The 27,319-nt window shown below is 43.4% G+C and overlaps 2 protein-coding genes across 5 annotated transcripts in view; both read right to left on the bottom strand.

Annotated features, from left to right (window-relative positions):
- Window positions 1–14,518: 14,518 nt before the first annotated feature.
- Window positions 14,519–23,577, bottom strand: LOC100497727 (ficolin-2). The gene is made up of 9 exons (XM_031903659.1): window positions 23,488–23,577; window positions 19,785–19,865; window positions 19,527–19,571; window positions 18,118–18,153; window positions 17,694–17,723; window positions 17,190–17,317; window positions 16,751–16,880; window positions 15,890–16,024; window positions 14,519–15,381 (listed from the first exon to the last, which is right to left on the bottom strand). Exons 4-9 carry the CDS (start codon window positions 18,137–18,139, stop codon window positions 15,131–15,133), a joined length of 696 nt encoding a protein of 231 aa, XP_031759519.1. The 5' UTR covers window positions 18,140–18,153; window positions 19,527–19,571; window positions 19,785–19,865; window positions 23,488–23,577; the 3' UTR covers window positions 14,519–15,130.
- Window positions 23,578–26,145: 2,568 nt separating this feature from the next.
- The window catches only part of LOC100497570 (ficolin-1), a 39,793-nt gene continuing 38,619 nt past the window's right edge, over window positions 26,146–27,319 (bottom strand). For 3 of the 4 annotated variants that reach the window (XM_031903656.1, XM_031903657.1, XM_031903658.1), the window contains exon 8: window positions 26,677–27,031. In XM_031903656.1, the coding sequence (XP_031759516.1) occupies window positions 26,781–27,031 (251 nt within the window). In that variant the 3' untranslated portion in view covers window positions 26,677–26,780. Of the gene's footprint in view, window positions 27,032–27,319 lie in introns of all 4 variants that reach the window. The other variant, XM_018094756.2, reaches the window with a different exon arrangement.

Raw genomic sequence — 27,319 nt, 5'->3', positions numbered from 1 at the left:
TGACCCTATTATTTATTTGTATTTTGTACAATTCACTATACATATGAAACGTATCATTTTACAAATATTTTTCAGACGTTCCCTACTGAATTCCATAAACCCATAAAGTATCGTTTCCAAAACTCTCAGATTTGTGTTTCAGTTTATGTCTCCTTCCTGGGCTTTATATCCGGCCGGAATAGATAAATATAAGATGCAGAAACAACATATTTTCCCTTTTTTTTTATTTTGCTCGGCATTTACCTCAAGGAATTTCCTACTGGCGCCGGATCAAAGGCAAACGGCAACATTTCCCATCAATCTACCGAGGAGAAGCCTTTGTAGCTCCCAACATAACAGGTTTTTGCTTCCCTGCTACAATATTGTATCGCTGCTTTGTGATCGCAGATCTGTGTCCCTCTCTAATTGTTATTAAACGTGGGACTTTACCTAAATCCCCTCTTTTTAAACACCAAGTGCAGCTGAATTCACATTCACAATTTCTCTTCCTTGGGGGGCTGAAAAGAAATGCGTTGGGTACCATGGGAATGAGAGATTAAAGGGAAACTACACCCCTCCCAAAAATTATTATTTTATATTATATTTTTGCAGTTTTTTCCATTTTGACGAATTGGATCACAGTGCACACTAGTCAGATGGAGAGCATGAATGCTGGGAAAAACTGGTGCATTGTTGGAAAAAACATGGTAATTGAGTCTAAAATTGCACTTTGCGCACTGTGTTAGGGTAAGTGAATGGGCTCTACTGTGTCCTATGAGCCAAAATAAACAGCAGGTGGCGCTATTGTTTCATATTCCTTATATTTGTGGTGTAAAAACCCCACTCATTACAATGATTTACATCTCCATTAAAGAGTAACAGAAAGTTTTTGAGAATGAAGTTTTGTTTCCTTTTGGATAAAGAAAGAATATTTTATTTATCATCGTTAGCAATTAAAAATTCACCTAAATATGTGGGGGTTGCCCAGAATTTCTCTATAGACATTTCTTAATAGATTCCTGATCTTGCCCCTCCCCATATCCTGTATACAATACTTGCTTATTATTGCTCATTGCCCCCTGCTGCCCCTCCATACTTTCCCACTGCCCCTTATGCACCCTATAAAGTGTATTTATGATGCGCTTATTACCCCTGCTGCCCCTCCATACTTTCCCGCTGCCCCTTATGCACCCTATAAAGTGTATTTATGATGCGCTTATTACCCCTGCTGCCCCTCCATACTATCCCGCTGCCCCTTATGCACCTATAAAGTGTATTTATGATGCGCTTATTACCCTTGCTGCCCCTCCATACTTTCCCACTGCCCCTTATGCACCTATAAAGTGTATGTATGATGCGCTTAATACCCCTGCTGCCCCTCCATACTTTCCCACTGCCCCTTCTGCACCCTATAAAGTGTATTTATGATGCGCTTATTACCCCTGCTGCCCCTCCATACTTTCCCACTGCCCCTTCTGCACCCTATAAAGTGTATTTATGATGCGCTTATTACCCCTGCTGCCCCTCCATACTTTCCCACTGCCCCTTATGCACCCTATAAAGTGTATTTATGATGCGCTTATTACCCCTGCTGCCCCTCCATACCTTCCCACTGCCCCTTCTGCACCCTATAAAGTGTATTTATGATGCGCTTATTACCCCTGCTGCCCCTCCATACTTTCCCACTGCCCCTTATGCACCCTATAAAGTGTATTTATGATGCGCTTATTACCCCTGCTGCCCCTCCATACTTCCCCCCTGCCCCTTATGCACCTATAAAGTGTATTTATGATGCGCTTATGACCCCTGCTGCCCCTCCATACCTTCCCACTGCCCCTTATGCACCTATAAAGTGTATTTATGATGCGCTTATTACCCCTGCTGCCCCTCCATACTTTCCCACTGCCCCTTATGCACCCTATAAAGTGTATTTATGATGCGCTTATTACCCCTGCTGCCCCTCCATACCTTCCCACTGCCCCTTATGCACCTATAAAGTGTATTTATGATGCGCTTATTACCCCTGCTGCCCCTCCATACTTTCCCACTGCCCCTTATGCACCTATAAAGTGTATTTATGATGCGCTTATGACCCCTGCTGCCCCTCCATACCTTCCCACTGCCCCTTATGCACCCTATAAAGTGTATTTATGATGCACTTATTACCCCTGCTGCCCCTCCATACTTTCCCACTGCCCCTTATGCACCCTATAAAGTGTATTTATGATGCGCTTATTACCCCTGCTGCCCCTCCATACTTTCCCACTGCCCCTTCTGCACCCTATAAAGTGTATTTATGATGCGCTTATTACCCCTGCTGCCCCTCCATACTTTCCCACTGCCCCTTATGCACCCTATAAAGTGTATTTATGATGCGCTTATTACCCTTGCTGCCCCTCCATACTTTCCCACTGCCCCTTATGCACCCTATAAAGTGTATTTATGATGCGCTTATTACCCTTGCTGCCCCTCCATACTTTCCCACTGCCCCTTATGCACCCTATAAAGTGTATTTATGATGCGCTTATGACCCCTGCTGCCCCTCCATACCTTCCCACTGCCCCTTATGCACCTATAAAGTGTATTTATGATGCGCTTATTACCCCTGCTGCCCCTCCATACTTTCCCACTGCCCCTTATGCACCTATAAAGTGTATTTATGATGCGCTTATGACCCCTGCTGCCCCTCCATACCTTCCCACTGCCCCTTATGCACCCTATAAAGTGTATTTATGATGCACTTATTACCCCTGCTGCCCCTCCATACTTTCCCACTGCCCCTTATGCACCCTATAAAGTGTATTTATGATGCGCTTATTACCCCTGCTGCCCCTCCATACTTTCCCACTGCCCCTTCTGCACCCTATAAAGTGTATTTATGATGCGCTTATTACCCCTGCTGCCCCTCCATACTTTCCCACTGCCCCTTCTGCACCCTATAAAGTGTATTTATGATGCGCTTATTACCCCTGCTGCCCCTCCATACTTTCCCACTGCCCCTTATGCACCTATAAAGTGTATTTATGATGCGCTTATGACCCCTGCTGCCCCTCCATACCTTCCCACTGCCCCTTATGCACCCTATAAAGTGTATTTATGATGCACTTATTACCCCTGCTGCCCCTCCATACTTTCCCACTGCCCCTTATGCACCCTATAAAGTGTATTTATGATGCGCTTATTACCCCTGCTGCCCCTCCATACTTTCCCACTGCCCCTTATGCACCCTATAAAGTGTATTTATGATGCGCTTATTACCCCTGCTGCCCCTCCATACTTTCCCACTGCCCCTTCTGCACCCTATAAAGTGTATTTATGATGCGCTTATTACCCCTGCTGCCCCTCCATACCTTCCCACTGCCCCTTATGCACCCTATAAAGTGTATTTATGATGCGCTTATTACCCCTGCTGCCCCTCCATACCTTCCCACTGCCCCTTATGCACCCTATAAAGTGTATTTATGATGCGCTTATTACCCCTGCTGCCCCTCCATACTTTCCCACTGCCCCTTATGCACCCTATAAAGTGTATTTATGATGCGCTTATTACCCTTGCTGCCCCTCCATACTTTCCCACTGCCCCTTATGCACCCTATAAAGTGTATTTATGATGCGCTTATTACCCTTGCTGCCCCTCCATACTTTCCCACTGCCCCTTATGCACCCTATAAAGTGTATTTATGATGCGCTTATGACCCCTGCTGCCCCTCCATACCTTCCCACTGCCCCTTATGCACCTATAAAGTGTATTTATGATGCGCTTATTACCCCTGCTGCCCCTCCATACTTTCCCACTGCCCCTTATGCACCTATAAAGTGTATTTATGATGCGCTTATGACCCCTGCTGCCCCTCCATACCTTCCCACTGCCCCTTATGCACCTATAAAGTGTATTTATGATGCGCTTATTACCCTTGCTGCCCCTCCATACTTTCCCACTGCCCCTTATGCACCCTATAAAGTGTATTTATGATGCGCTTATTACCCCTGCTGCCCCTCCATACCTTCCCACTGCCCCTTATGCACCCTATAAAGTGTATTTATGATGCACTTATTACCCCTGCTGCCCCTCCATACTTTCCCACTGCCCCTTATGCACCCTATAAAGTGTATTTATGATGCGCTTATTACCCCTGCTGCCCCTCCATACTTTCCCACTGCCCCTTCTGCACCCTATAAAGTGTATTTATGATGCGCTTATTACCCCTGCTGCCCCTCCATACTTTCCCACTGCCCCTTCTGCACCCTATAAAGTGTATTTATGATGCGCTTATTACCCCTGCTGCCCCTCCATACTTTCCCACTGCCCCTTATGCACCCTATAAAGTGTATTTATGATGCGCTTATTACCCCTGCTGCCCCTCCATACTTTCCCACTGCCCCTTATGCACCCTATAAAGTGTATTTATGATGCGCTTATTACCCCTGCTGCCCCTCCATACCTTCCCACTGCCCCTTATGCACCTATAAAGTGTATTTATCATGCACTTATTACCCCTGCTGCCCCTCCATACTTTCCCACTGCCCCTTATGCACCCTATAAAGTGTATTTATGATGCGCTTATTACCCCTGCTGCCCCTCCATACTTTCCCCCTGCCCCTTATGCACCTATAAAGTGTATTTATGATGCGCTTATTACCCCTGCTGCCCCTCCATACTTTCCCACTGCCCCTTATGCACCTATAAAGTGTATTTATGATGCGCTTATGACCCCTGCTGCCCCTCCATACCTTCCCACTGCCCCTTATGCACCCTATAAAGTGTATTTATGATGCGCTTATTACCCCTGATGCCCCTCCATACTTTCCCACTGCCCCTTATGCACCTATAAAGTGTATTTATGATGCGCTTATTACCCCTGCTGCCCCTCCATACTTTCCCACTGCCCCTTATGCACCTATAAAGTGTATTTATGATGCGCTTATTACCCCTGCTGCCCCTCCATACTTTCCCCCTGCCCCTTATGCACCTATAAAGTGTATTTATGATGCGCTTATTACCCCTGCTGCCCCTCCATACCTTCCCACTGCCCCTTATGCACCCTATAAAGTGTATTTATGATGCGCTTATTACCCCTGATGCCCCTCCATACTTTCCCACTGCCCCTTATGCACCTATAAAGTGTATTTATGATGCGCTTATTACCCCTGCTGCCCCTCCATACTTTCCCACTGCCCCTTATGCACCCTATAAAGTGTATTTATGATGCGCTTATTACCCTTGCTGCCCCTCCATACTTTCCCACTGCCCCTTATGCACCCTATAAAGTGTATTTATGATGCGCTTATGACCCCTGCTGCCCCTCCATACCTTCCCACTGCCCCTTATGCACCTATAAAGTGTATTTATGATGCGCTTATTACCCCTGCTGCCCCTCCATACTTTCCCACTGCCCCTTATGCACCCTATAAAGTGTATTTATGATGCGCTTATTACCCCTGCTGCCCCTCCATACTTTCCCACTGCCCCTTATGCACCCTATAAAGTGTATTTATGATGCGCTTATTACCCCTGCTGCCCCTCCATACCTTCCCACTGCCCCTTATGCACCCTATAAAGTGTATTTATGATGCACTTATTACCCCTGCTGCCCCTCCATACTTTCCCACTGCCCCTTATGCACCCTATAAAGTGTATTTATGATGCGCTTATTACCCCTGCTGCCCCTCCATACTTTCCCACTGCCCCTTCTGCACCCTATAAAGTGTATTTATGATGCGCTTATTACCCCTGCTGCCCCTCCATACTTTCCCACTGCCCCTTCTGCACCCTATAAAGTGTATTTATGATGCGCTTATTACCCCTGCTGCCCCTCCATACTTTCCCACTGCCCCTTATGCACCCTATAAAGTGTATTTATGATGCGCTTATTACCCCTGCTGCCCCTCCATACTTTCCCACTGCCCCTTATGCACCCTATAAAGTGTATTTATGATGCGCTTATTACCCCTGCTGCCCCTCCATACCTTCCCACTGCCCCTTATGCACCTATAAAGTGTATTTATCATGCACTTATTACCCCTGCTGCCCCTCCATACTTTCCCACTGCCCCTTATGCACCCTATAAAGTGTATTTATGATGCGCTTATTACCCCTGCTGCCCCTCCATACTTTCCCCCTGCCCCTTATGCACCTATAAAGTGTATTTATGATGCGCTTATTACCCCTGCTGCCCCTCCATACTTTCCCACTGCCCCTTATGCACCTATAAAGTGTATTTATGATGCGCTTATGACCCCTGCTGCCCCTCCATACCTTCCCACTGCCCCTTATGCACCCTATAAAGTGTATTTATGATGCGCTTATTACCCCTGATGCCCCTCCATACTTTCCCACTGCCCCTTATGCACCTATAAAGTGTATTTATGATGCGCTTATTACCCCTGCTGCCCCTCCATACTTTCCCACTGCCCCTTATGCACCTATAAAGTGTATTTATGATGCGCTTATTACCCCTGCTGCCCCTCCATACTTTCCCCCTGCCCCTTATGCACCTATAAAGTGTATTTATGATGCGCTTATTACCCCTGCTGCCCCTCCATACTTTCCCACTGCCCCTTATGCACCCTATAAAGTGTATTTATGATGCGCTTATTACCCCTGCTTTCCCACCATACTTTCCCACTGCCCCTTATGCACCCTATAAAGTGTATTTATGATGCACTTATTACCCCTGCTGCCCCTCCATACTTTCCCCCTGCCCCTTATGCACCTATAAAGTGTATTTATGATGCGCTTATTACCCCTGCTGCCCCTCCATACTTTCCCCCTGCCCCTTATACACCCTATAAAGTGTATTTATGATGCGCTTATTACCCCTGCTGCCCCTCCATACTTTCCCACTGCCCCTTCTGCACCCTATAAAGTGTATTTATGATGCCCAATCTGTTGCCCAGTAAATAAACTCACCAGTTGCTCGCGCTGTTCTGCAGGTGGCAAGGAAGCAATGAGGCTTATTTCTAGCAAGTAGCATCAACTCCCTGTGCCCTGGCAGGGGGGTAACTAGAGAGGAAGCAGACCCTGCAGTTGCAGGGGCCCCAGGAGTGTGTAGAGCTCAGTGAGGCCCTAATTAATGATCAATTTCAATATATCTTAATAGAATAGGTCAACATACCAATGTTGGGGGCCCTATATGGAATTTGCTGTGGGGCCCAGTAACATTTAGTTGCGCTGCAGCGCCCTAGTGTATACACATGCAATACATACATACACCTGCGATGCTACATTAATAAATACTCTCAGCTTTACGTGGGACTGAATGTCCATTAAGATTTACTGCAAAGCCCTTTATCCCAGATCTCTGGCCCAGGCTAGAATATAAAGACGTGGGTGCAGTTATGGGACCCCCGGCACACACCGTACATGTACAGGGAAATCACAACTATTCCGAGAGCAGTGATTCATTCCGCTGATTCATGGGGTTATTTATGACTTTCATAGAAGTTCTCTGTTATAGGGCCCCCGGTGGCCCAGTTGGTCATATCAGCTGACTATGCTGCAGTTATACAGTGACTGGCTGTGTGGGTACTAGGGACCCATCTAATCCACTATTTTGGGGTTTGGCCGAGCACTGAATTCTTTGTAAAAGATTTGGCCAAATACCAAACTGAAATAGAATCCTAATTTGCAATGTTTTCACTTCCGTGTTAGGATTTAGTTCAGCCGGGCACTTGATGGATACAAATCCTGATGTAAAAGGCCAAATCCTTGCATCCTATGTGGGCTCAGTGCGGCTCAACGGGCAATTCTCTTACTAACGGGCTCTGTACCTGCTAGATTATGAAATTAGCCTGTGGCGTGGCATTAAGGGCAAAGGAGAGAGGGCATCCATCTTGGGCCCCCGACATGAAATGGGCCCCCTTGGGTTGCTAAGTGACCAGATCATTTGCACAATCAGGGACACAGATAGGAATACAGATTGCAAACAATGAGACGAGTGATTTCAAAGCTGCTGATTGGCATTTGTACAAGTATCTGTTTTACCATATGGTTACCCACATACCCTCAGGATGGGGGTCTCACACTATCCCACCATCTTGCCTTACTATGCACACTTCCCATACTTACAGCCCATATCAAGTAGGCAGAAGGGCAGCGCTCAGTGTAACAAACCCACAGTTCTATGCAAGTTACTCATATACTTTGCCTCTGCTGGTAACATATACTTTATAAATTCCATGAAATGAAATGTCCAGTTGCAACAATTATTGGTTTTACCAAAGTCCATTCCATAAGGCAGAATTATATGTGAGAGAGTTACACTGGGGAATCAAATACCTTATACAGATTCCAGTTATGTTCTCATAATACAGGTCCAGTTTGGGATTCCATTTGCCTATACCCCCACCTAGTGGCTGAATGGTAATGTTACAAGGAGAATCCTCTGTTGGTTTGTCAGGCAATAACATCAGAATAAATCACCTTTCTGCTTCTTTCCCTCACATTCCGTTTCCCACTCCCTGAATTCCTTAAAGTTACTCCTACAGATTACACTAAGGGGCTTATTTATTATAGAGTGTAAGCCAACATCACCGGTGATGTTACCCATAGCAACCAATCAGCAGTTAGATTTGAACGGTCACCTACAAGCAAAAGCAAAGATCTGGTTGGATGCTATGGACACACTATAATAATATAATAAATATGCCCCTGAGTCCTGCGCACTTAATTCCCTTCAACTGGGTGAGTGTCCCCTGTGGAACCAGCCCACACTATGCCTCTGTGGAGCTAAAGCTGCTCTTACCTGCTCACATTGTCTTTCTATCACTTCTACAGTGTCTGTTACAGATGTTACACAGCCAGTATCTTTATCTCATCCATGGGGTCCTTTATCCCCAGTTTCACTAAGGCTTGTGTTACCTTGGGGCAATTCTTTTAACTTCTACCTTATGGTCTCTAGCAGCTTCCATTTACTGAGAGAGTCCCTCCCATTATATAGACTAGGGAACAGGAACTACAGTCACTACCCCTGGGCCTATGGGAACACAGTTGCCCCCCCAACCCCACCAGGGCATATGTTCACTTCCTTACAGTATAAGATTGTTAACTTCTTTACATCCCCTACACTTGTTACACCTGAATGCCATAATTGTCTGGATTCTGGGGCAATTGTTTCATTCCCAAATCCTAATGCCCAACAGTTGCCAACACAATTGCCCCTCTCCATGTCCCCTACCCTCACTCTCTGCGCCTTCACACCCATCCCTCTATCCTCATTCTCCCATAGGCGACAGGGCCTCATCCTGCCAAATGTCCCCCAGGGTTTGTGTTATATGAGGGCATTCCATTATTATGATGGAAACCCAAAACTGAGACCCTGCTGAGGAGTTGGGGGTCCTGTCCCAAAAGTGACAGTGAGGGGCATCACCTAAGTCCTGACAGGGCAAAGACTATGGGAGGTTGGAAACACTTTCAGGTCCAAAAATCAGCTCTGTCGCTACCTCTGTGGGAGGCAAGTCTCAACGAGATCACAGGAGCCATACATGGGCCAATATTGGCCACTCAGTATCACACCAGCAGCTTATTGGCCTAAATATGCTCCTACAACAATGGCCTCTTTGATTGCTCTCTGTACATAGAGGCCAGACTATGGCTTCCCTAACCAATATGTATGGGCCCTGATACTCAGGCCAAATAATTGGATCGGGTGGATTTGTCTCCTCATTGAAAGTTCAGCCCATTGACCTGACTGCGTGGAAATGTGACAAATGTGTCCCCAGCACTAGGAGACGCCAACAGAATATACAATTCCAATGATAATGGGACATCTATGTTAATGCTACAAATGCGCGGTGTGCCGGGTCTCTTATCTCCCCAGTTATTAAGGCATTTGACTGAAAGTGCTGCCATTCCCACAGCCATTAACTGTCACCCTGACACTGCATGAAAGCATCAGGTTAATAGTCACTGACAGTTAGACAGCTGCTTAATGGCTGGGAGAGTGCTCCGAGACGCATACAGGGGAGTGTAGCCCTTCCGAAGGTGATACTGCTCATTATCCTGCTTGTTATACAGCTCTAAGTTTGCTCATAGCCTGTACAGAGAGATACCATAAAACTATGGCAGCATAGGGATTCCCCTGTACTAAGCACAATTCAGCAGGAACAGCCCCCTAAGTTTGCTCATAGCCTGTACAGAGAGATACCATAAAACTATGGCAGCATAGGGATTCCCCTGTACTAAGCACAATTCAGCAGGAACAGCCCCCTAAGTTTGCTCATAGCCTGTACAGAGAGATACCATAAAACTATGGCACATAGGGATTCCCCTGTACTAAGCACAATTCAGCAGGAACAGCCCCTAAGTTTGCTCATAGCCTGTACAGAGAGATACCATAAAACTATGGCACATAGGGATTCCCCTGTACTAAGCACAATTCAGCAGGAACAGCCCCCTAAGTTTGCTCATAGCCTGTACAGAGAGATACCATAAAACTATGGCACATAGGGATTCCCCTGTACTAAGCACAATTCAGCAGGAACAGCCCCCTAAGTTTGCTCATAGCCTGTACAGAGAGATACCATAAAACTATGGCACATAGGGATTCCCCTGTACTAAGCACAATTCAGCAGGAACAGCCCCCTAAGTTTGCTCATAGCCTGTACAGAGAGATACCATAAAACTATGGCACATAGGGATTCCCCTGTACTAAGCACAATTCAGCAGGAACAGCCCCCTAAGTTTGCTCATAGCCTGTACAGAGAGATACCATAAAACTATGGCACATAGGGATTCCCCTGTACTAAGCACAATTCAGCAGGAACAGCCCCCTAAGTTTGCTCATAGCCTGTACAGAGAGATACCATAAAACTATGGCACATAGGGATTCCCCTGTACTAAGCACAATTCAGCAGGAACAGCCCCCTAAGTTTGCTCATAGCCTGTACAGAGAGATACATAGGAATCACTACTTACAGAAGAATAAACCTGTATGTTGGGAGGGGAATGAGGTACTGGCACACAGCCGCCGGGCCCTGCACAGGGAACACAATGCCGGGGCCTATGAATAAATAATAAGCATACATTATATCACAGGAGAACACTTTGAAGCCGTCAGTACAGCACAGAAAGCAGTGAGTTGTGACCCATATTAAATATTAAACTAAACAGGGAAACATGACACTACGCTGTGTATTTCTGCCCGGTAACAAACGCTCAGACGGAGAGGCAATAAAATGACAGGGCGCAATTAATCACAAATTAAATCTTTATTCAGGGCCACTACCCTCAAAGGGTTAATAATCCCATTCCTCAGCAGAAGGGAATATGGGGCTAATGGGGGTCCCGTTTGAATGAGATGATAAATGCGCTGCTCGGGGTGAGCTGAAATATAGAGCTAATTGGCTCATCTGCTTCTCAGCGCTGTTAAGGTGATTTCCTCCCATCAGCATAAAATCCCAGCGAGTGAAAAGCAAGAATATCCCAGTAGGGAGGTTTAACCCCCGGCTTCCCATGTAATACTGCAGTGAGTTGCCTGTTAGGGGCAATTTTATTGGGTCTTAACCATAGTGGGGTGGGGCTTAGTAGCGCCAAGTGGGTGCATTTAGGGAGGACTGGGCCTTGAGTGGGACAACGAGAACTATTTAGATTATTTTGGGTTTATAGTAAGGCAGGAAATGGGGGGTATCTGTGTAGCTAAAAGGGTGGGGGGTGACTTGATGGCAAAAAACTAGGGCCTCCACCTTTTATAATAACCTAAAGCACAAGCTGAAATACAATCTACAGTAGGGAAAATAGTGATAATAAGAAAAGTTCCCTGTATAACTCAGCCTGCAGCCTTGTGCCTTTATATGGGCACAGAACCCCTCAGTGACTGCTAATATCCTTATCATTTACAATAGGGGGTACATTATCCCTTATAATACATGAGTGATACTCAGAGTTCCCTGTATAACTCAGCCTGCAGCCTTGTGCCTTTATATGGGCACAGAACCCCTCAGTGACTGCTAATATCCTTATCATTTACAGTAGGGGGTACATTATCCCTTATAATACATGAGTGATACTCAGAGTTCCCTGTATAACTCAGCCTGCAGCCTTGTGCCTTTATATGGTCACAGAACCCCTCAGTGACTGTTAATATCCTTATCATTTACAGTAGGGGGTACATTATCCCTTATAATACATGAGTGATACTCAGAGTTCCCTGTATAACTCAGCCTGCAGCCTTGTGCCTTTATATGGTCACAGAACCCCTCAGTGACTGCTAATATCCTTATCATTTACAGTAGGGGGTACATTATCCCTTATAATACATGAGTGATACTCAGAGTTCCCTGTATAACTCAGCCTGCAGCCTTGTGCCTTTATATGGGCACAGAACCCCCAGTGACTGCTAATATCCTTATCATTTACAGTAGGGGGTACATTATCCATTATAATACATGAGTGATACTCAGAGTTCCCTGTATAACTCAGCCTGCAGCCTTGTGCCTTTATATGGGCACAGAACCCCTCAGTGACTGCTAATATCCTTATCATTTACAGTAGGGGGTACATTATCCTTTATAATACATGAGTGATACTCAGAGTTCCCTGTATAACTCAGCCTGCAGCCTTGTGCCTTTATATGGGCACAGAACCCCCAGTGACTGCTAATATCCTTATCATTTACAGTAGGGGGTACATTATCCATTATAATACATGAGTGATACTCAGAGTTCCCTGTATAACTCAGCCTGCAGCCTTGTGCCTTTATATGGGCACAGAACCCCTCAGTGACTGCTAATATCCTTATCATTTACAGTAGGGGGTACATTATCCTTTATAATACATGAGTGATACTCAGAGTTCCCTGTATAACTCAGCCTGCAGCCTTGTGCCTAGGAAAAGAATTGAACCCCAAACCCCAGTGCTGCAAGGAAACATTGTTCCAAAAAGAGGATTAAGGATTTCATTTCTTTTTGTTTCATGTATTGCTTTGGGCTCTAAGGGTCAGTTTGATTCTTCTCTCTGAACCCAGTGAACTAAAATAGCACTTCGATAAGTACATACATATTAGCTGTGTTTGCCGGGGCAGGTAGGAACAGCCTGTACTTATAGTCCGTCATCTGCAAAAACAAATCTGCTATTAAACATGGAACAGCACAAGCATTCATATACTGTAGAGAATATTATTCATTCAATCTATTTTATCCATAAATATGTGAATACAAACAGTTATAATAACAGTTCCTGGAATATATATTTTCTATTGATTTTTCAAGCCCAATGTAATCTATTGCCTATTTTACATATTTCATTTTATTCTCTGATTACATGAGTAAAGTGGACAATACCATTCCCCTCCTGCACATGGTTAAATTGTTCACAGAAATCATAATTATATGTGCCTTAACACCCAGTCCTACCTTATGGGCCCAGTAGGGGTCAGTATTGTGCCCTTTGCTTGCTGCTAGAAGCAGAGAGTGGTTCAGATTTTCAGAGGTTTATTTTTCCCTGGGGATACAAACTGAATAGGACTGACACCTTCCCGGTTCAGTAAAGTTGCAAAAATTTGAAACCCAGACAGAAGAAGTAATACCAAGCAGTAGGAATTCCAGGGGCCCAGAGTTGATTGTATTTTTATTATACAGTTGGTACCTTGGGGGTTAATGCACCTTGTGGGGGTGGGTCTTATTGGTATATTTAAGGCACTGATGGGTGTAGAATGATTGTTACAGCTTCTGAGGAAGTGGCAGTAGGCCACGAAACGCGTCAAGCTGATGGTGTGGTGTTTGGCAACATGTTTTTAATAGAGGTATGAAATAAAGTATTCATTATTTTTATGAAGAAGTAGTCTTGGCGTGCTCCATCCACCAATACCAATTTCTCCTGTACTTTACCTATGCCTGGACCGGGGGCATCTTTGGATGTGCAAGCACGGGACTCTTGGAAAGAAACTGGCGTCTGGTGAGTGCTCCCCTGTTATATCCGTTTAACTACAGGGGCCCAGAGTCCCATACCTAATGCGCACAATCTCTCATTAGTAGGTGATGGGAAGCTGCCAGTGCTGCCAGCGTTCAGCCTATCTCATTCACTTTCATGTATTTACAGTATGGGATCTATTATCTGCAATGCTTGGGACCTGGGGTTTACCAGATATGGGGTTTTCCTGTAATTTGGATAACCAGCAATGTGCTATATACAGTATATTGGTATTGGAGTCTGACTGGTCTTTACTGTAGGATACAGGGTTCTGTGGGAGGGAAGCCATTTCTCTATATTAACCAGTTTTGATGTCTCACAATCAGGCCCGGACTGGCAATCTGTGGGTTCTGGCAAATGCCAGAGGGGCTGCTGTAAGATGCCATAGACACTCACTATTTATTGGGCTGGGGTGTTTGGGCCTCTGTGTACTGGGAATGCCAGGGCCTATTTTGATTCCCAGACCAGACCTGCTCACAAGGCACTGGGCACTCTTAGCATGGCCAGGAAAGATGCACAAATCAGAGGTTTGCACCTTGGCAGTGTAGGAGTTAAAAGCACCAAGCAACGTTTATTACTTATTATTCTAAGGCAATAAGCGCACATATTTCCCAACTTCCACAGAGATACCAGTTTTTTACCCAATTTAGATTTATTTCACTTTGGCAAAATACATTTCTACAACAGACAGAAGCCAGGAGTACAGTATAATAAAGCGGGTCAGTTGGCTGGAAGCCATTAGCCCAGGGATTCCAATGCACGTGCCAAGATAGATATCCCCATAGGAAAAGCTGATTCAACACCACCTCGGCCCACCGTTCTCCCACTGCCAGACATAACCATATGGTGCGGGAGATGCTCTTGATGATATTTATGGAATTCACAGCCCTTAGTTGTATTAAGACTAAAAAGTAATAATACAAGGAATGCCTTTCCATGGAGCAATGTATCATGGTGTGTAACAACTCCAGCAAGAGAATGATGGAGGAATAATAAAGATAATTCTCTAATAAAAAAAACATTCAGAAGTGTGAAAGTTCTACATTAATATCTTGTGTAACACAGGGGTTTGCATTGCTGCATTACTGGGATGGGTCCTGGGCCCAGTTTTTGACAATCTTAACAGTTAATAAGCATCCAACCCAAATTTGCCCCTGATTATTCTTCACCCATTCATTGTATTGAGCTTAGTCCCATAGTTTGGAAACCACTGCCCTAAATTGTGACTTTAATAGAGAAATGGCCTTACTCAGGCCTGATCTTCATTTCTGATATCTTGAAGGAATAATTAATACTGCTGGTGCTGGCAGTGGCCCACAACACACCAATGGGATTGCTGTTCTGCTGCAGTCGATAGACCCCATTGAGGTCTGCTATAAAGCAGTCATTGAACCACCAGGCTCCCGGCCAATTAGTAGCGCAGTTACTGCTCCACTGGTCATTGTCCCTGTCCTTGGTAGAAAACGCCATTCCATTGTTGTAACTCAAGGAATCTCCTGCAAAATAAACATGTCAAACATTTATTATCCATTCAGTGTTGTATTCTGTAATTCAGGTTACAGTAAGGCCTTCAGACTGGGGCGGCAGGAGGGTAGCAGAACACTTCAAATGGGCAGCGCACCCCCTTTCCCAACAATGTGAGCCTCTTTGCCCGTAGGGGTGCCAGCTTTTCTGCAAAAAATACCGTCCTTTATATATTTTTATGTTTTTCCCTATTAATAACATTGGTATCAAGCAACATTTTTACCGGCCAGGCGGCAACCTTAACTGCCCTTCACAACTCCTGATACTACTGAATGAAAAGTCCAGCCCTACCAGAGCCATTGGCAGTAATTTATGGCAACCAATCAGATAATAGCTTTCAGTGTTCAACCTGGAGCTGGCTGGAAAAATGAAACCACTGATTGGTTGCTATGGGTTACTGCCCAGCTGCAATTTTGCCTAGTGTTTATAAATGAGCCCCACTTAGTCACTAATTGGTGCTGTTAGCACAGTGCTACTTACCTGCATTACCCCCAAGGAATGCACCAATTGTTAGCCTGTAATTATCAGAGGCGGGGGCAATCCGGAAGGCTGAGTACTTGGCATAATAGGCTGTATTGTTAAAGTCCTTCAGATCCACACGCAGATCCCATGTACCTATGGGGAGAGAAAGGGATGTTCCGCTTCATTCCATGTTTGTATCAACTGTAAACTGGTCACATACGGGAAGGCTGCTGTACAATAGGGCATTTACAGAGGCACTACAGCTCCTTAGTCATGGGGAGGGGCATAGTGTAATTATGGGTCTGTCTGTGTAAGTACAGGGGGGCCAAGAAAGCTTTGTTTCCTTTCTATAAGAAGTAAAGCCGGCCATACACACTCAGATTTTAGTCTTCTGATGCAACAATCAGAAATTAACATTCATTGTAGGTCCCCCGAGGACATTGTCCAATACAGAATCCATGTGCAGATTTTATTGTTCAGGGGAACCCAGAATAGATGACATGGAAGTATCATCATGATAAAGTGTAACCTTTATTAGTAATACTAAAAGCACAAAATGTAAATTCCATGGTACTAAGCCTCTACTTGGTCAGTGAAGTGTATAAACTATTCATGATGGCGGTGAGTGCAACCCCCGTGTGTATTCTTTTGTTGGGTCGGATGGGATATCTGAGGGATTAAACATACAGAGGTTTAGGACAATGGCCTACGGGGAGATGCCCTGAAATGCCTTCCCACCGGCAATAAAGTGAATCACCGATGGGAAAGAACAAAGTTTCCTCCTGCAGGAAATTTATTTCAAATGAATTAAAATGAACCCAGTAGAGACAGCACTAGGGCACAAGTACAGAATATTAATAAGCACCATAAGAAAATTACCTGTTGATGTTAAATGACTGAGATTGTCATTCCCCAACCAGAACTCAGTCAGGCGGCTGCCAAACCCCCTCCTGTAGGAATCCCAGCCAAGGTAGAAGTCTACTGAGCCATCATAGCGTCTTTGGAAAACCTGCGCAGGATAAAGAAAGTTGCAGGTAATACTGCCCTGGGCTCTAGCTGAAACCCAGGAACCAACATGTCATTAATAATATTAACTACGTAGCCCCAATGTACTGTATGTATAAGTCTGCAAAATGCACAGCACTTGTAATTTTGGTTCTCGGTTTACAAAGAGCTTGAATTCTCCCACTTCTCACTGTATTGCAACAATCAAGATTGTTCTGATATTGGACTGGATTTTGGAGCCTGGTAGGAAATGGAATCATATTCCACTGTATATGATATAAGAATGAGAACTGGGCAGAATATTAGTACTTACTATCCAACCTCCCCCATCAGTGTCCATGTCACACAGAACCTGCAGGGGCACCATCCCATCCGGGTATATTGTGTACCAACCGCTCATTACCACCCCCTGATCCAGCAGCTCCTTGCAGTTCCTTGCAACTAGAACAACAGAACAAAGGAACATCAGATGGAACTTCTATCTCGTAACATGCAAGTAACAACATAAACCCAATAGCAATAAGGGACTTCACTGACCGCTCTCCCAGTAAGAGAGCAGCTCTTTGCTGCTTCACATTCAGCTCAGGGGTCCCCTCCCCACGTGTAATGTACAGACACCCCTAACTATTTTGTGACCTAAAGCCTCAACTATAATCTGGAAATGGAATATATAATATATATCATTCTATCTTGTCTTATACTTATCTGGGACTATAGCTTTTTAGTTATTTGCTGGACAGTTGGTTAGAACATTCTTGTACATTTTCTGTAGATAATTTGGCAAATAAATTGGTAAAAAAGTGTCCATTTTACTCACCGTACGATAGGGCACCACCTCCATTATCTCCTGTTGGGAAAATCACATGATAAAGAGCATGAAGGGGCAGCAGGGACCCAGAGAAAGACTGGTGACCATTAGGAATCATTAATATGTACAGTGTAAAGGAGAATGAAGCCCTGAGAACTGTTCAGAAGGGGAATGGGGGATCTCAGGAAGGGGCCGAGGGTTAACTCTCCTTTATGGGCTGGATGGGTGCAGGTTCTCTTGCAAAGTTCCATATTTCTTAACAAGAAACAAGCAACAGAGCAAAGAAAGAATATTTTTGAAAATGTGTCTCAGATATTAAAGCTAATGGTCGATACCTGGCATTCAGATTGTCATGGGGTCAATATGTGCCAGGTTTGGGGGCGCAGAGCTGAGCTATCACCCCTGATATAATAATCATTTTTAAAAACATTACCTTTTGCACCTTGTGGTCCCATTTGCCCAGGATCACCTGGAAAATGGATTAAAGGGAAAGTTTACATTCAAATGTATTTTAGCATGAATATAATCTTTGCAACTTGGGTTTCTTGATATTATACACCATTAGGCAGGTCCCTGATCAACACAACGGGGGATTCTGAGTGCTTATACCGACACACAACCAACACCTGACTTGGAGGCCTGAGGTGCGCTATGCGGCTGAGGAAACCACGCCTCAGAATTATCCGTTGTTAGTAGATTATTATATTCTTCTTTATCGTACAGGGGTACACAGGATGATAATTCTGCACACTGTAGTTTGGACTTGATAAGGACTTTTATGCTCATTGAACACTAATGGTTATGCATTTGGGGACTTGCCTTAATCTAATTCAATTTATCTCCATCTTTTGCCCTACCCCTTCCATTTCCCTCCCCTTCCCCACACTATATATACTTTATACTACTGGAGTCACTCTTGGGCTTGATAAACAGCCCAGTGAGGCCCAAAATGTTGCCGTACTATTGTTTGTATCTACATATGGAGCCAATAAAGGGAGTTTGAAGCGCCACATTCAGCTCTGCGGTGTGATTTTTGCTTTTTGTTCCTTGATATTAGACCAACTGAATTGTTTCTCTTCCTAGGGATCACACCAACACCTCACCTGTAGGGCAAACAACTACTGAACTAACAGGGTTCCGGGTACCTGCCGGCATCGCTCATATGTTGCTCAGATAAACCTTTAGCAGCCCCAGGCTGGAGGATTTGGAATGTAGATTTACTTGGTTGGCTTATTTTCTGTGTAAATGACGGAAATATTTGAAGAATGATATGTAAAGTATTTAGTGCTATCTGTGCCCTGGGATCTGATCCTCTAACAGTCTGTATGCGGCTCAACTGGATCTGCTGCTCAGCTTTGTCCCACTTACTTCTGGCCATCGCTTTCCTCATTTAAAGGGCAACTATCCCTTACCCCTCCTCACTGATTCATTTCCCCCCCCCCCCCACATCACAGCTGCCATCTTCTCTGTTTCATATCCCTTTTCTTCTTCTTTATTTTTTCCAGTCCTTCCATTTTTTGCCACTGATATTTCTTCCTTTATCTCTTTCTGCTCAGTATGTTTTTTTTTCCTTTTTACTATTCCCAACATTTATCTTTCTTGTTTTCTTCCCCTTCCTTATTTTGTTCTTCTTTTATCATTTTTTTCTGTTACTGCTGTTATATAGTCCCCATATAACCTTCTCCTTTCTCTTTCTGTCTTCCACTCCTCCACTTTTCTATCGGGAATCAATCCCATGCCCCCAGCGCTACAAGGCAGAAGTGCTACTCACTGAGCCTCCGTGTGTAAAGGGGAAATAAAAAAGTAAGTTATTTGCAGTTCAGTTGAATCCCTTGTACAAACCTTTTACTCCAATTGACCCATTGATACCAGGATTTCCTTGCAGCCCTGAAGGAAACACAGAGTAAATAGTAAATAACAATACATAGCCAGGATAGGGCTGATTTATGAACGTAGGCGCTACTATAAATTACAAGAGCAAATGACAGTAGCAACCAATCAGTCTTTGCTTTCATTTTTCATCTCATAGAAGACTCTGGGGAGGTTTAAAGACAGAACATGGGACTCATTTTATATTTCTGGTTGAGGAGAGTCACTCACCTTGCGGCCCGGGGATTCCAGGATCTCCCTTTAGAAGCTCAGTACACGGGCGTATTCGGTAATAATCATTCGGGGTTGGATCTGTGCACACATTTAAGTAACAATAAGATAGATTATTAAATGGAACTATTTTACTGGTCCACTAGTGGCATAAATAAACCAGTGGGTGTTCAAACACACACACACAGACACACACACACATACAAACACACATACTGAGATACACACAGACACACACATACAAACACACACACACACAGATACACACAGACAGGGTATTTTGTCTGACTAACAGTAAAAGTATTTGGAATTATTTCATAGGGCGATAGTTCCCCTTTAGATACATTTCCATTATACCAATGTAGGAATTCCTCTGCGCTCCCCCTGAATACACCTCTATATGTATTTGCAGCTCTGTATTCATGAGCAGCTTTATTTAATTGTTGGTAAAAAAAACAAAAGCACGCGCTCCGATGCAGTAAAAAAACAAAAGCGCGCGCTCCGATGCAGTAAAAAAACAAAAGCGCGCGCTCCGATGCAGATGAACTAAATTCAAAAATTCAACTCAACAAAGTGTTTTTTTTCAGGCATTTTTATTGGTTTTTTAAAAACGTTAATACAAACATCGTCACAGGTGAATTTTACAAAAAAATAATTCAAATTAAATATGAAAGAGCAACTTTTGCCAAATAAAACAATGCCCCTAAGTAACGGCGCACATAGAGATGCATTTATCAGACACCCAAAAACCTTGGGAATCATTCAACCATTAAATAAACCCAATAGGGCTGTTCTGCCCCAATAAGGGGTAATTATATCTTAGTTGGGATCAAGTACAGGTACTGTTTTATTATTACAGAGAAAAGGGAATCATTTAACCATTAAATAAACCCAATAGGGCTGTTCTGCCCCAATAAGGGGTAATTATATCTTAGTTGGGATCAAGTACAGGTACTGTTTTATTATTACAGAGAAAAGGGAATCATTTAACCATTAAATAAACCCAATAGGGCTGTTCTGCCCCAATAAGGGGTAATTATATCTTAGTTGGGATCAAGTACAGGTACTGTTTTATTATTACAGAGAAAAGGGAATCATTTAACCATTAAATAAACCCAATAGGGCTGTTCTGCCCCCAATAAGGGGTAATTATATCTTAGTTGGGATCAAGTACAGGTACTGTTTTATTATTACAGAGAGAAGGGAATCATTTAACCATTAAATAAACCCAATAGGGCTGTTCTGCCCCCAATAAGGGGTAATTATATCTTAGTTGGGATCAAGTACAGGTACTGTTTTATTATTACAGAGAAAAGGGAATGATTTTTCAAAATGTGAATTATTTGATTACAATGGAGTCTATGGGAGATGGGCTTTCCGTAATTCGGAACTTTCTGGATAATGGGTTTCCGGATAAGGGGTCCGATACCTGTACATGTTGTTCAGTCTAAATACCCGCTTCCTTAATATACCCCAGACGCTACAAATGATATATTCAGTTTAAAATGCACGTTTCAGCTATTTATAGGTGCCGTCCTTGTGTTCCTACGCGCAGCATTCTGAACACAGTTCTTCAAAGATGTCTGCAAATTTTGCAGACATCCTAAAAAAATGAGGAAAAAAGAGATTCAGGGTTAGATTTTCTCACCAAACTTCCCATAACAAGTAAAGAAACAACTTAATTATATTTTTGCAAGTTTTCGCACATAAAATGATACCCAACAAACATCCGAAAACACAAGAACCATCGCAGCTGTAAGTTGCAAAGCTGCACCCCCTTACCTGTAAATTACCCCCCCCCCCAATTATAGATGGGTTTTTTTTTGAAAATGCACATTTTGAGCTATTTCTCTGTGTCATCCTATTGCAGAATTCTGGACGCAGTTCTTCATAGAATTATGAATTGGCAATTTCCAAAACAAAACAAAAAAAAGTTCAGTTAGGTTTTCACATAAATTAACAAATAAACAAACCCTGATATCTGTGAAAATTCCCCTGACAAAGTATATATTTTTGAAAACACCTACAGTCCTTTTGTATATATATATATATATATATATATATATTTATATATATATATAGTGAATAATGTACCCCCTATTGTAACATATAGGGATATTATAAGTCCCTGAGGAGTTCCTTATAATATATAGTGAATAAAGTACCCCCTATTGTAACATATAGGGATATTATAAGTCCCCGAGGAGTTCCTTATAATATATAGTGAATAAAGTGCCCCCTATTGTAACATATAGGGATATTATAAGTCCCAGAGGAGTTCCTTATAATATATAGTGAATAAAGTGCCCCCTATTGTAACATATAGGGATATTATAAGTCCCCGAGGAGTTCCTTATAATATATAGTGAATAAAGTGCCCCCTATTGTAACATATAGGGATATTATAAGCCCCCAAGGAGTTCCTTATAATATATAGTGAATAAAGTGCCCCCTATTGTAACATATAGGGATATTATAAGCCCCCCGAGGAGTTCCTTATAATATATAGTGAATAAAGTGCCCCCTATTGTAACATATAGGGATATTATAAGTCCCAGAGGAGTTCCTTATAATATATAGTGAATAAAGTACCCCCTATTGTAACATATAGGGATATTATAAGCCCCCGAGGAGTTCCTTATAATATATAGTGAATAAAGTACCCCCTATTGTAACATATAGGGATATTATAAGTCACAGAGGAGTTCCTTATAATATATAGGGAATAATGTACCCCCTATTTTAAAATATAGGGATATTACAAGTCCCCAAGGAGTCCCATGACCATATAAATGGACGAGGCTGAAGGCCGAGTTATACAGGTCAGGGAACTTTGTGATTTCTAAAATCTTCATATTTTACAACAGGGGGTACTTTATTTATTATAATTTACAAGTCATGTGACAGAAATGACATCACTAAGCTCGTGTTCTATGGAAGGAACTGCATGGACCAAGCTGTAAATTATATCCTTATAAATGTTGCTTAGTGATGTCATCAGTTATAAGGATATAATCAACGTTTATAAGGATATAATTTACAGCTTGGTCCCATAGGGAAACAACCAAATTGTGTAATATATATTTTCCCAGCAACTTTTAGCACTAAAAATCCAATTCAAGAAAAAAAAAACCGGATTATTAGTAAATGGGCCGCTAAGTGTTACCCCTGATGTACGGGATGAAGCCGCATCCACCAGAACCAAAACTGGGGCAATGTATAGGACATGAACGTACCTTACATGTTTAAATTTAAACACCCTGTTACTTGCGAAACGCCCCCAACAAAGTGTATATTTGGTGAAATTGTAAAACTTAATGCACAATACAGGCACCAGAATTCCCATCACAATCCCCATGATACATAGGGAAAACCGTATACAAGTACAAGCCCTTCCCCAGGGGCCACACAGCGAGACAAGGGGTCAGAATCACTAACAGAAGCAAGAACAGTTCACAGGGAAGATGCAATAAATCACTCAGAGTAATAAAATAAACTTTAAAAAATTATACAGCGATGGGAAGGTCCACTGGCCCAGTGTCGGACTGGGGTGCCTGGGGCCCACCAGAGGCCCTGGCATATCAAGTACAAGAGACCCAAACAGCCCCCCAGCAGCCCAATAAATAGTGAGTGTCTATGGCATCTTACAGGCCCCCTGGCATTTGCCAAAATCTATATATTGCCAGTCCGGGCTGCACCTTACCTGAGACCAGGGCTGTGTATAGGGGAATCCGTAGCAACAGCGCTGAGCAAAGTCTCCATGACAGACACGTTCTCTCCTTTCACACTGTATTTGGACAGAAGTTTTCAGATGTATTTGCAATACAAGGAATGTAAATCCCCCTGTAAATCCACTTTTAGACCATCCCTACATTACAGGTGCCGTACCTTTCTGCCCAATCACCTGGATTTCCATGTAGAACTAGTTTTCCAATGTTCAGCTCGTCCCTCCCCTTCCAACCATGCCCCACCCTTTCTGGGAATGGTGATTGTCATGCCCTGGGCAATCCTTGTACAGTTCAGCAACATCCAGCCTTCACTGGAGAGGGTTTTCTCTCTTGTAGGAGGATGTCCACTTGCTTGAGCTGATACATGCAACAGGGACACAGAGGTAAATTAATTAAATTTATATGTTCACAGAACCCCTCAGTGACTGCTAATATCCTTATAATTTACAGTAGGGGGTACATTATCCCTTATAATACATGAGTGATACTCAGAGTTCCCTGTATAACTCAGCCTGCAGCCTTGTGCCTTTATATGGGCACAGAACCCCTCAGTGACTGCTAATATCCTTATCATTTACAGTAGGGGGTACATTATCCCTTATAATACATGAGTGATACTCAGAGTTCCCTGTATAACTCAGCCTGCAGCCTTGTGCCTTTATATGGGCACAGAACCCCTCAGTGACTGCTAATATCCTTATCATTTACAGTAGGGGGTACATTATCCCTTATAATACATGAGTGATACTCAGAGTCCCCTGTATAACTCAGCCTGCAGCCTTGTGCCTTTATATGGGCACAGAACCCCTCAGTGACTGCTAATATCCTAATCATTTACAGTAGGGGGTACATTATCTCTTATAATACATGAGTGATACTCAGAGTTCCCTGTATAACTCAGCCTGCAGCCTTGTGCCTTTATATGGGCACAGAACCCCTCAGTGACTGCTAATATCCTTATCATTTACAGTAGGGGGTACATTATCCCTTATAATACATGAGTGATACTCAGAGTTCCCTGTATAACTCAGCCTGCAGCCTTGTGCCTTTATATGGGCACAGAACCCCTCAGTGACTGCTAATATCCTTATCATTTACAGTAGGGGGTACATTATCCCTTTTAATACATGAGTGATACTCAGAGTTCCCTGTATAACTCAGCCTGCAGCCTTGTGCCTTTATATGGGCACAGAACCCCTCAGTGACTGCTAATATCCTTATCATTTACAGTAGGGGGTACATTATCCCTTATAATACATGAGTGATACTCAGAGTTCCCTGTATAACTCAGCCTGCAGCCTTGTGCCTTTATATGGGCACAGAACCCCTCAGTGACTGCTAATATCCTTATCATTTACAGTAGGGGGTACATTATCCCTTATAATACATGAGTGATACTCAGAGTTCCCTGTATAACTCAGCCTGCAGCCTTGTGCCTAGGAAAAGAATTGAACCCCAGACCCCAGTGCTGCAAGGAAACATTGTTCCAAAAAGAGGATTAAGGATTTCATTTCTTTTTGTTTCATGTATTGCTTTGGGCTCTAAGGGTCAGTTTGATTCTTCTCTCTGAGCCCAGTGAACTAAAATAGCACTTTGATAAGTACATACATATTAGCTGTGTTTGCCGGGGCAGGTAGGAACAGCCTGTACTTATAGTGCGTCATCTGCAAAAATAAATCTGCTATTAAACATGGAACGGCACAAGCATTCATATAGAGGCTGCTATTATTCATTCAATCTATTCTATCCATAAATATATCAATACAAACAGGTATAATAACTGCAGTAACCTGCTTGTGTAGACATTTTGGTTAAGGGCATTTTTGCCATTGCTTGATGATGATATTCCTATTCCTGTTAGAGAGCAAGCATGGAGCAGGCCAGATCTACCTGCCATGTTCTAATAAATATATCAAAAGTTCCAGTGTGTATCTGCCTACTTCACCTGAGCTAACACAGCAGAAGTATTAACCCACTGCTAGCCAGCAGTTTATTACAATAACAGTCCCTGTAATATATTTTTTCTATTGTTTTTTGAAGCCTAATGTAATCTGTTGCCTATTTTACATATTTTATATTATTCTTTGATTACATGAATAAAGTGGACAATACCATTCCCCTCCCGCACATGGTTTGACTTTTTCACAGAAATCATAATAATATGTGCATTAACACCCAGTCCTACCTTATAGGCCCAGTAGGGGTCAGTATTGTGCCCTTTGCTTGCTGCTAGAAGCAGAGAGTAGATACAAATTGAATAGGGGTTCTGGCAAATACAAGAGGGGCTGCTGTAAGGTGCCATAGACACTCACTATTTATTGGGCTGGGGGGGCTGTTTGTGCCTCTGGGTACTGGGAATGCCAGGGGGGCTGTAAGGTGCCATAGACACTCACTATTTATTGGGCTGGGGGGGCTGTGTGGGTCTCCTCTGTGTACATGGAATGCCAGGGCCTATTTTGATTCCCAGTCCAGACCTGCTCACAAGGCACTGGGCACTCTTAGCATGGCCAGGAAAGATGCACAAATCAGAGGTTTGCACCTTGGCAGTGTAGGAATTTAAAGCACCAAGCAACATTTATTACTTATTATTCCAAGGCAATAAGCGCACACATTTCCCAACTTCCACAGAGATACCAGTTTTTTACCCAATTTAGATTTATTTCACTTTGGCAAAATACATTTCTACAACAGACAGAAGCCAGGAGTACAGTATAATACAGCGGGTCAGTTGGCTGGAAGCCATTAGCCCAGGGATTCCAATGCATGTGCCAAGATAGATATCCCCATAGGAAAAGCTGATTCAGCACCACCTCGGCCCACCGTTCCCCCACTGCCAGACATAGCCATATGGTGTGGGAGATGCCCTCTATGATATTCATGGAATTCACGGCCCTTAGCTGTATTTAGACTAAACAATAGCAAGGAATGCCTTTCCATGGAGCAATGTATCACGGTGTGTAACGACTCCAGCAAGAGAATGATGGAGGAATAATAAAGATAATTCTCTAATAAAAAAGCCATTCAGAAGTGTGAAAGTTCAACATTAATATCTTGTGTAACACAGGGGTTTGCATTGCTGCATTACTGGGATGGGTCCTGGGCCCGTTTTTGACAATCTTAACAGTAAATAAGCATCCAACCCCAAAGTTGCTCCTGATTTTTCTTCAGCCTTCCAACCCCCCATTTATTGTATTGAGCTTAGTCCCATATTTTAGGCACCGCTGCCCTTAATTGGGACTTATAGAGGAATGGCAAGTCTCCCGCGTCCTTACTCAGGCCTGATCTTCATTTCTGATATCTTGAAGGAATATCTAGAAATGCTGGTGTTGGCAGTGGGCCACAACACACCAATGGGATTTTCATTCTGCTGCAGTCGATAGACCCCATTGAGATCTGAATAAAAGCAGACATTGAACCACCAGGCTCCCGGCCAATTAGTAGCGCAGTTATAGACCCACTGGTCATTGTCCCTGTCCTTGGTAGAAAATGCCATTCCATTGTGGTAAGTCAAGGAATCTCCTGCAAAATAAACATGACAAACATTTATTATCCATTTATTATCCATTGTCGTATTCTGTAATTTAGGTTACATTGAGGCCTTTAGACTGGGGCGGCAGGAGGGTAGCAGAAAACTTAAAATGGGCAGCACAACCCCAATTCTCAACAATGTGACCCTCTCTGCCCGTAGGGGTGCCAGCTTTTCTGGAAAAAAAATACCGGCCTTTTTATATTTTTATGTTTTTCCCTATTAATAACCTTGGCATCAAGAGACATTTTTACCGGCCAGTCGGCAACCTTAACTGCCCT

This window comes from Xenopus tropicalis, chromosome 6, assembly GCF_000004195.4.
Source record: "Xenopus tropicalis strain Nigerian chromosome 6, UCB_Xtro_10.0, whole genome shotgun sequence".
NCBI classification, from domain to species: Eukaryota; Metazoa; Chordata; class Amphibia; order Anura; family Pipidae; genus Xenopus; species Xenopus tropicalis.
This window is presented reverse-complemented; position numbering and strand designations above follow the sequence as displayed.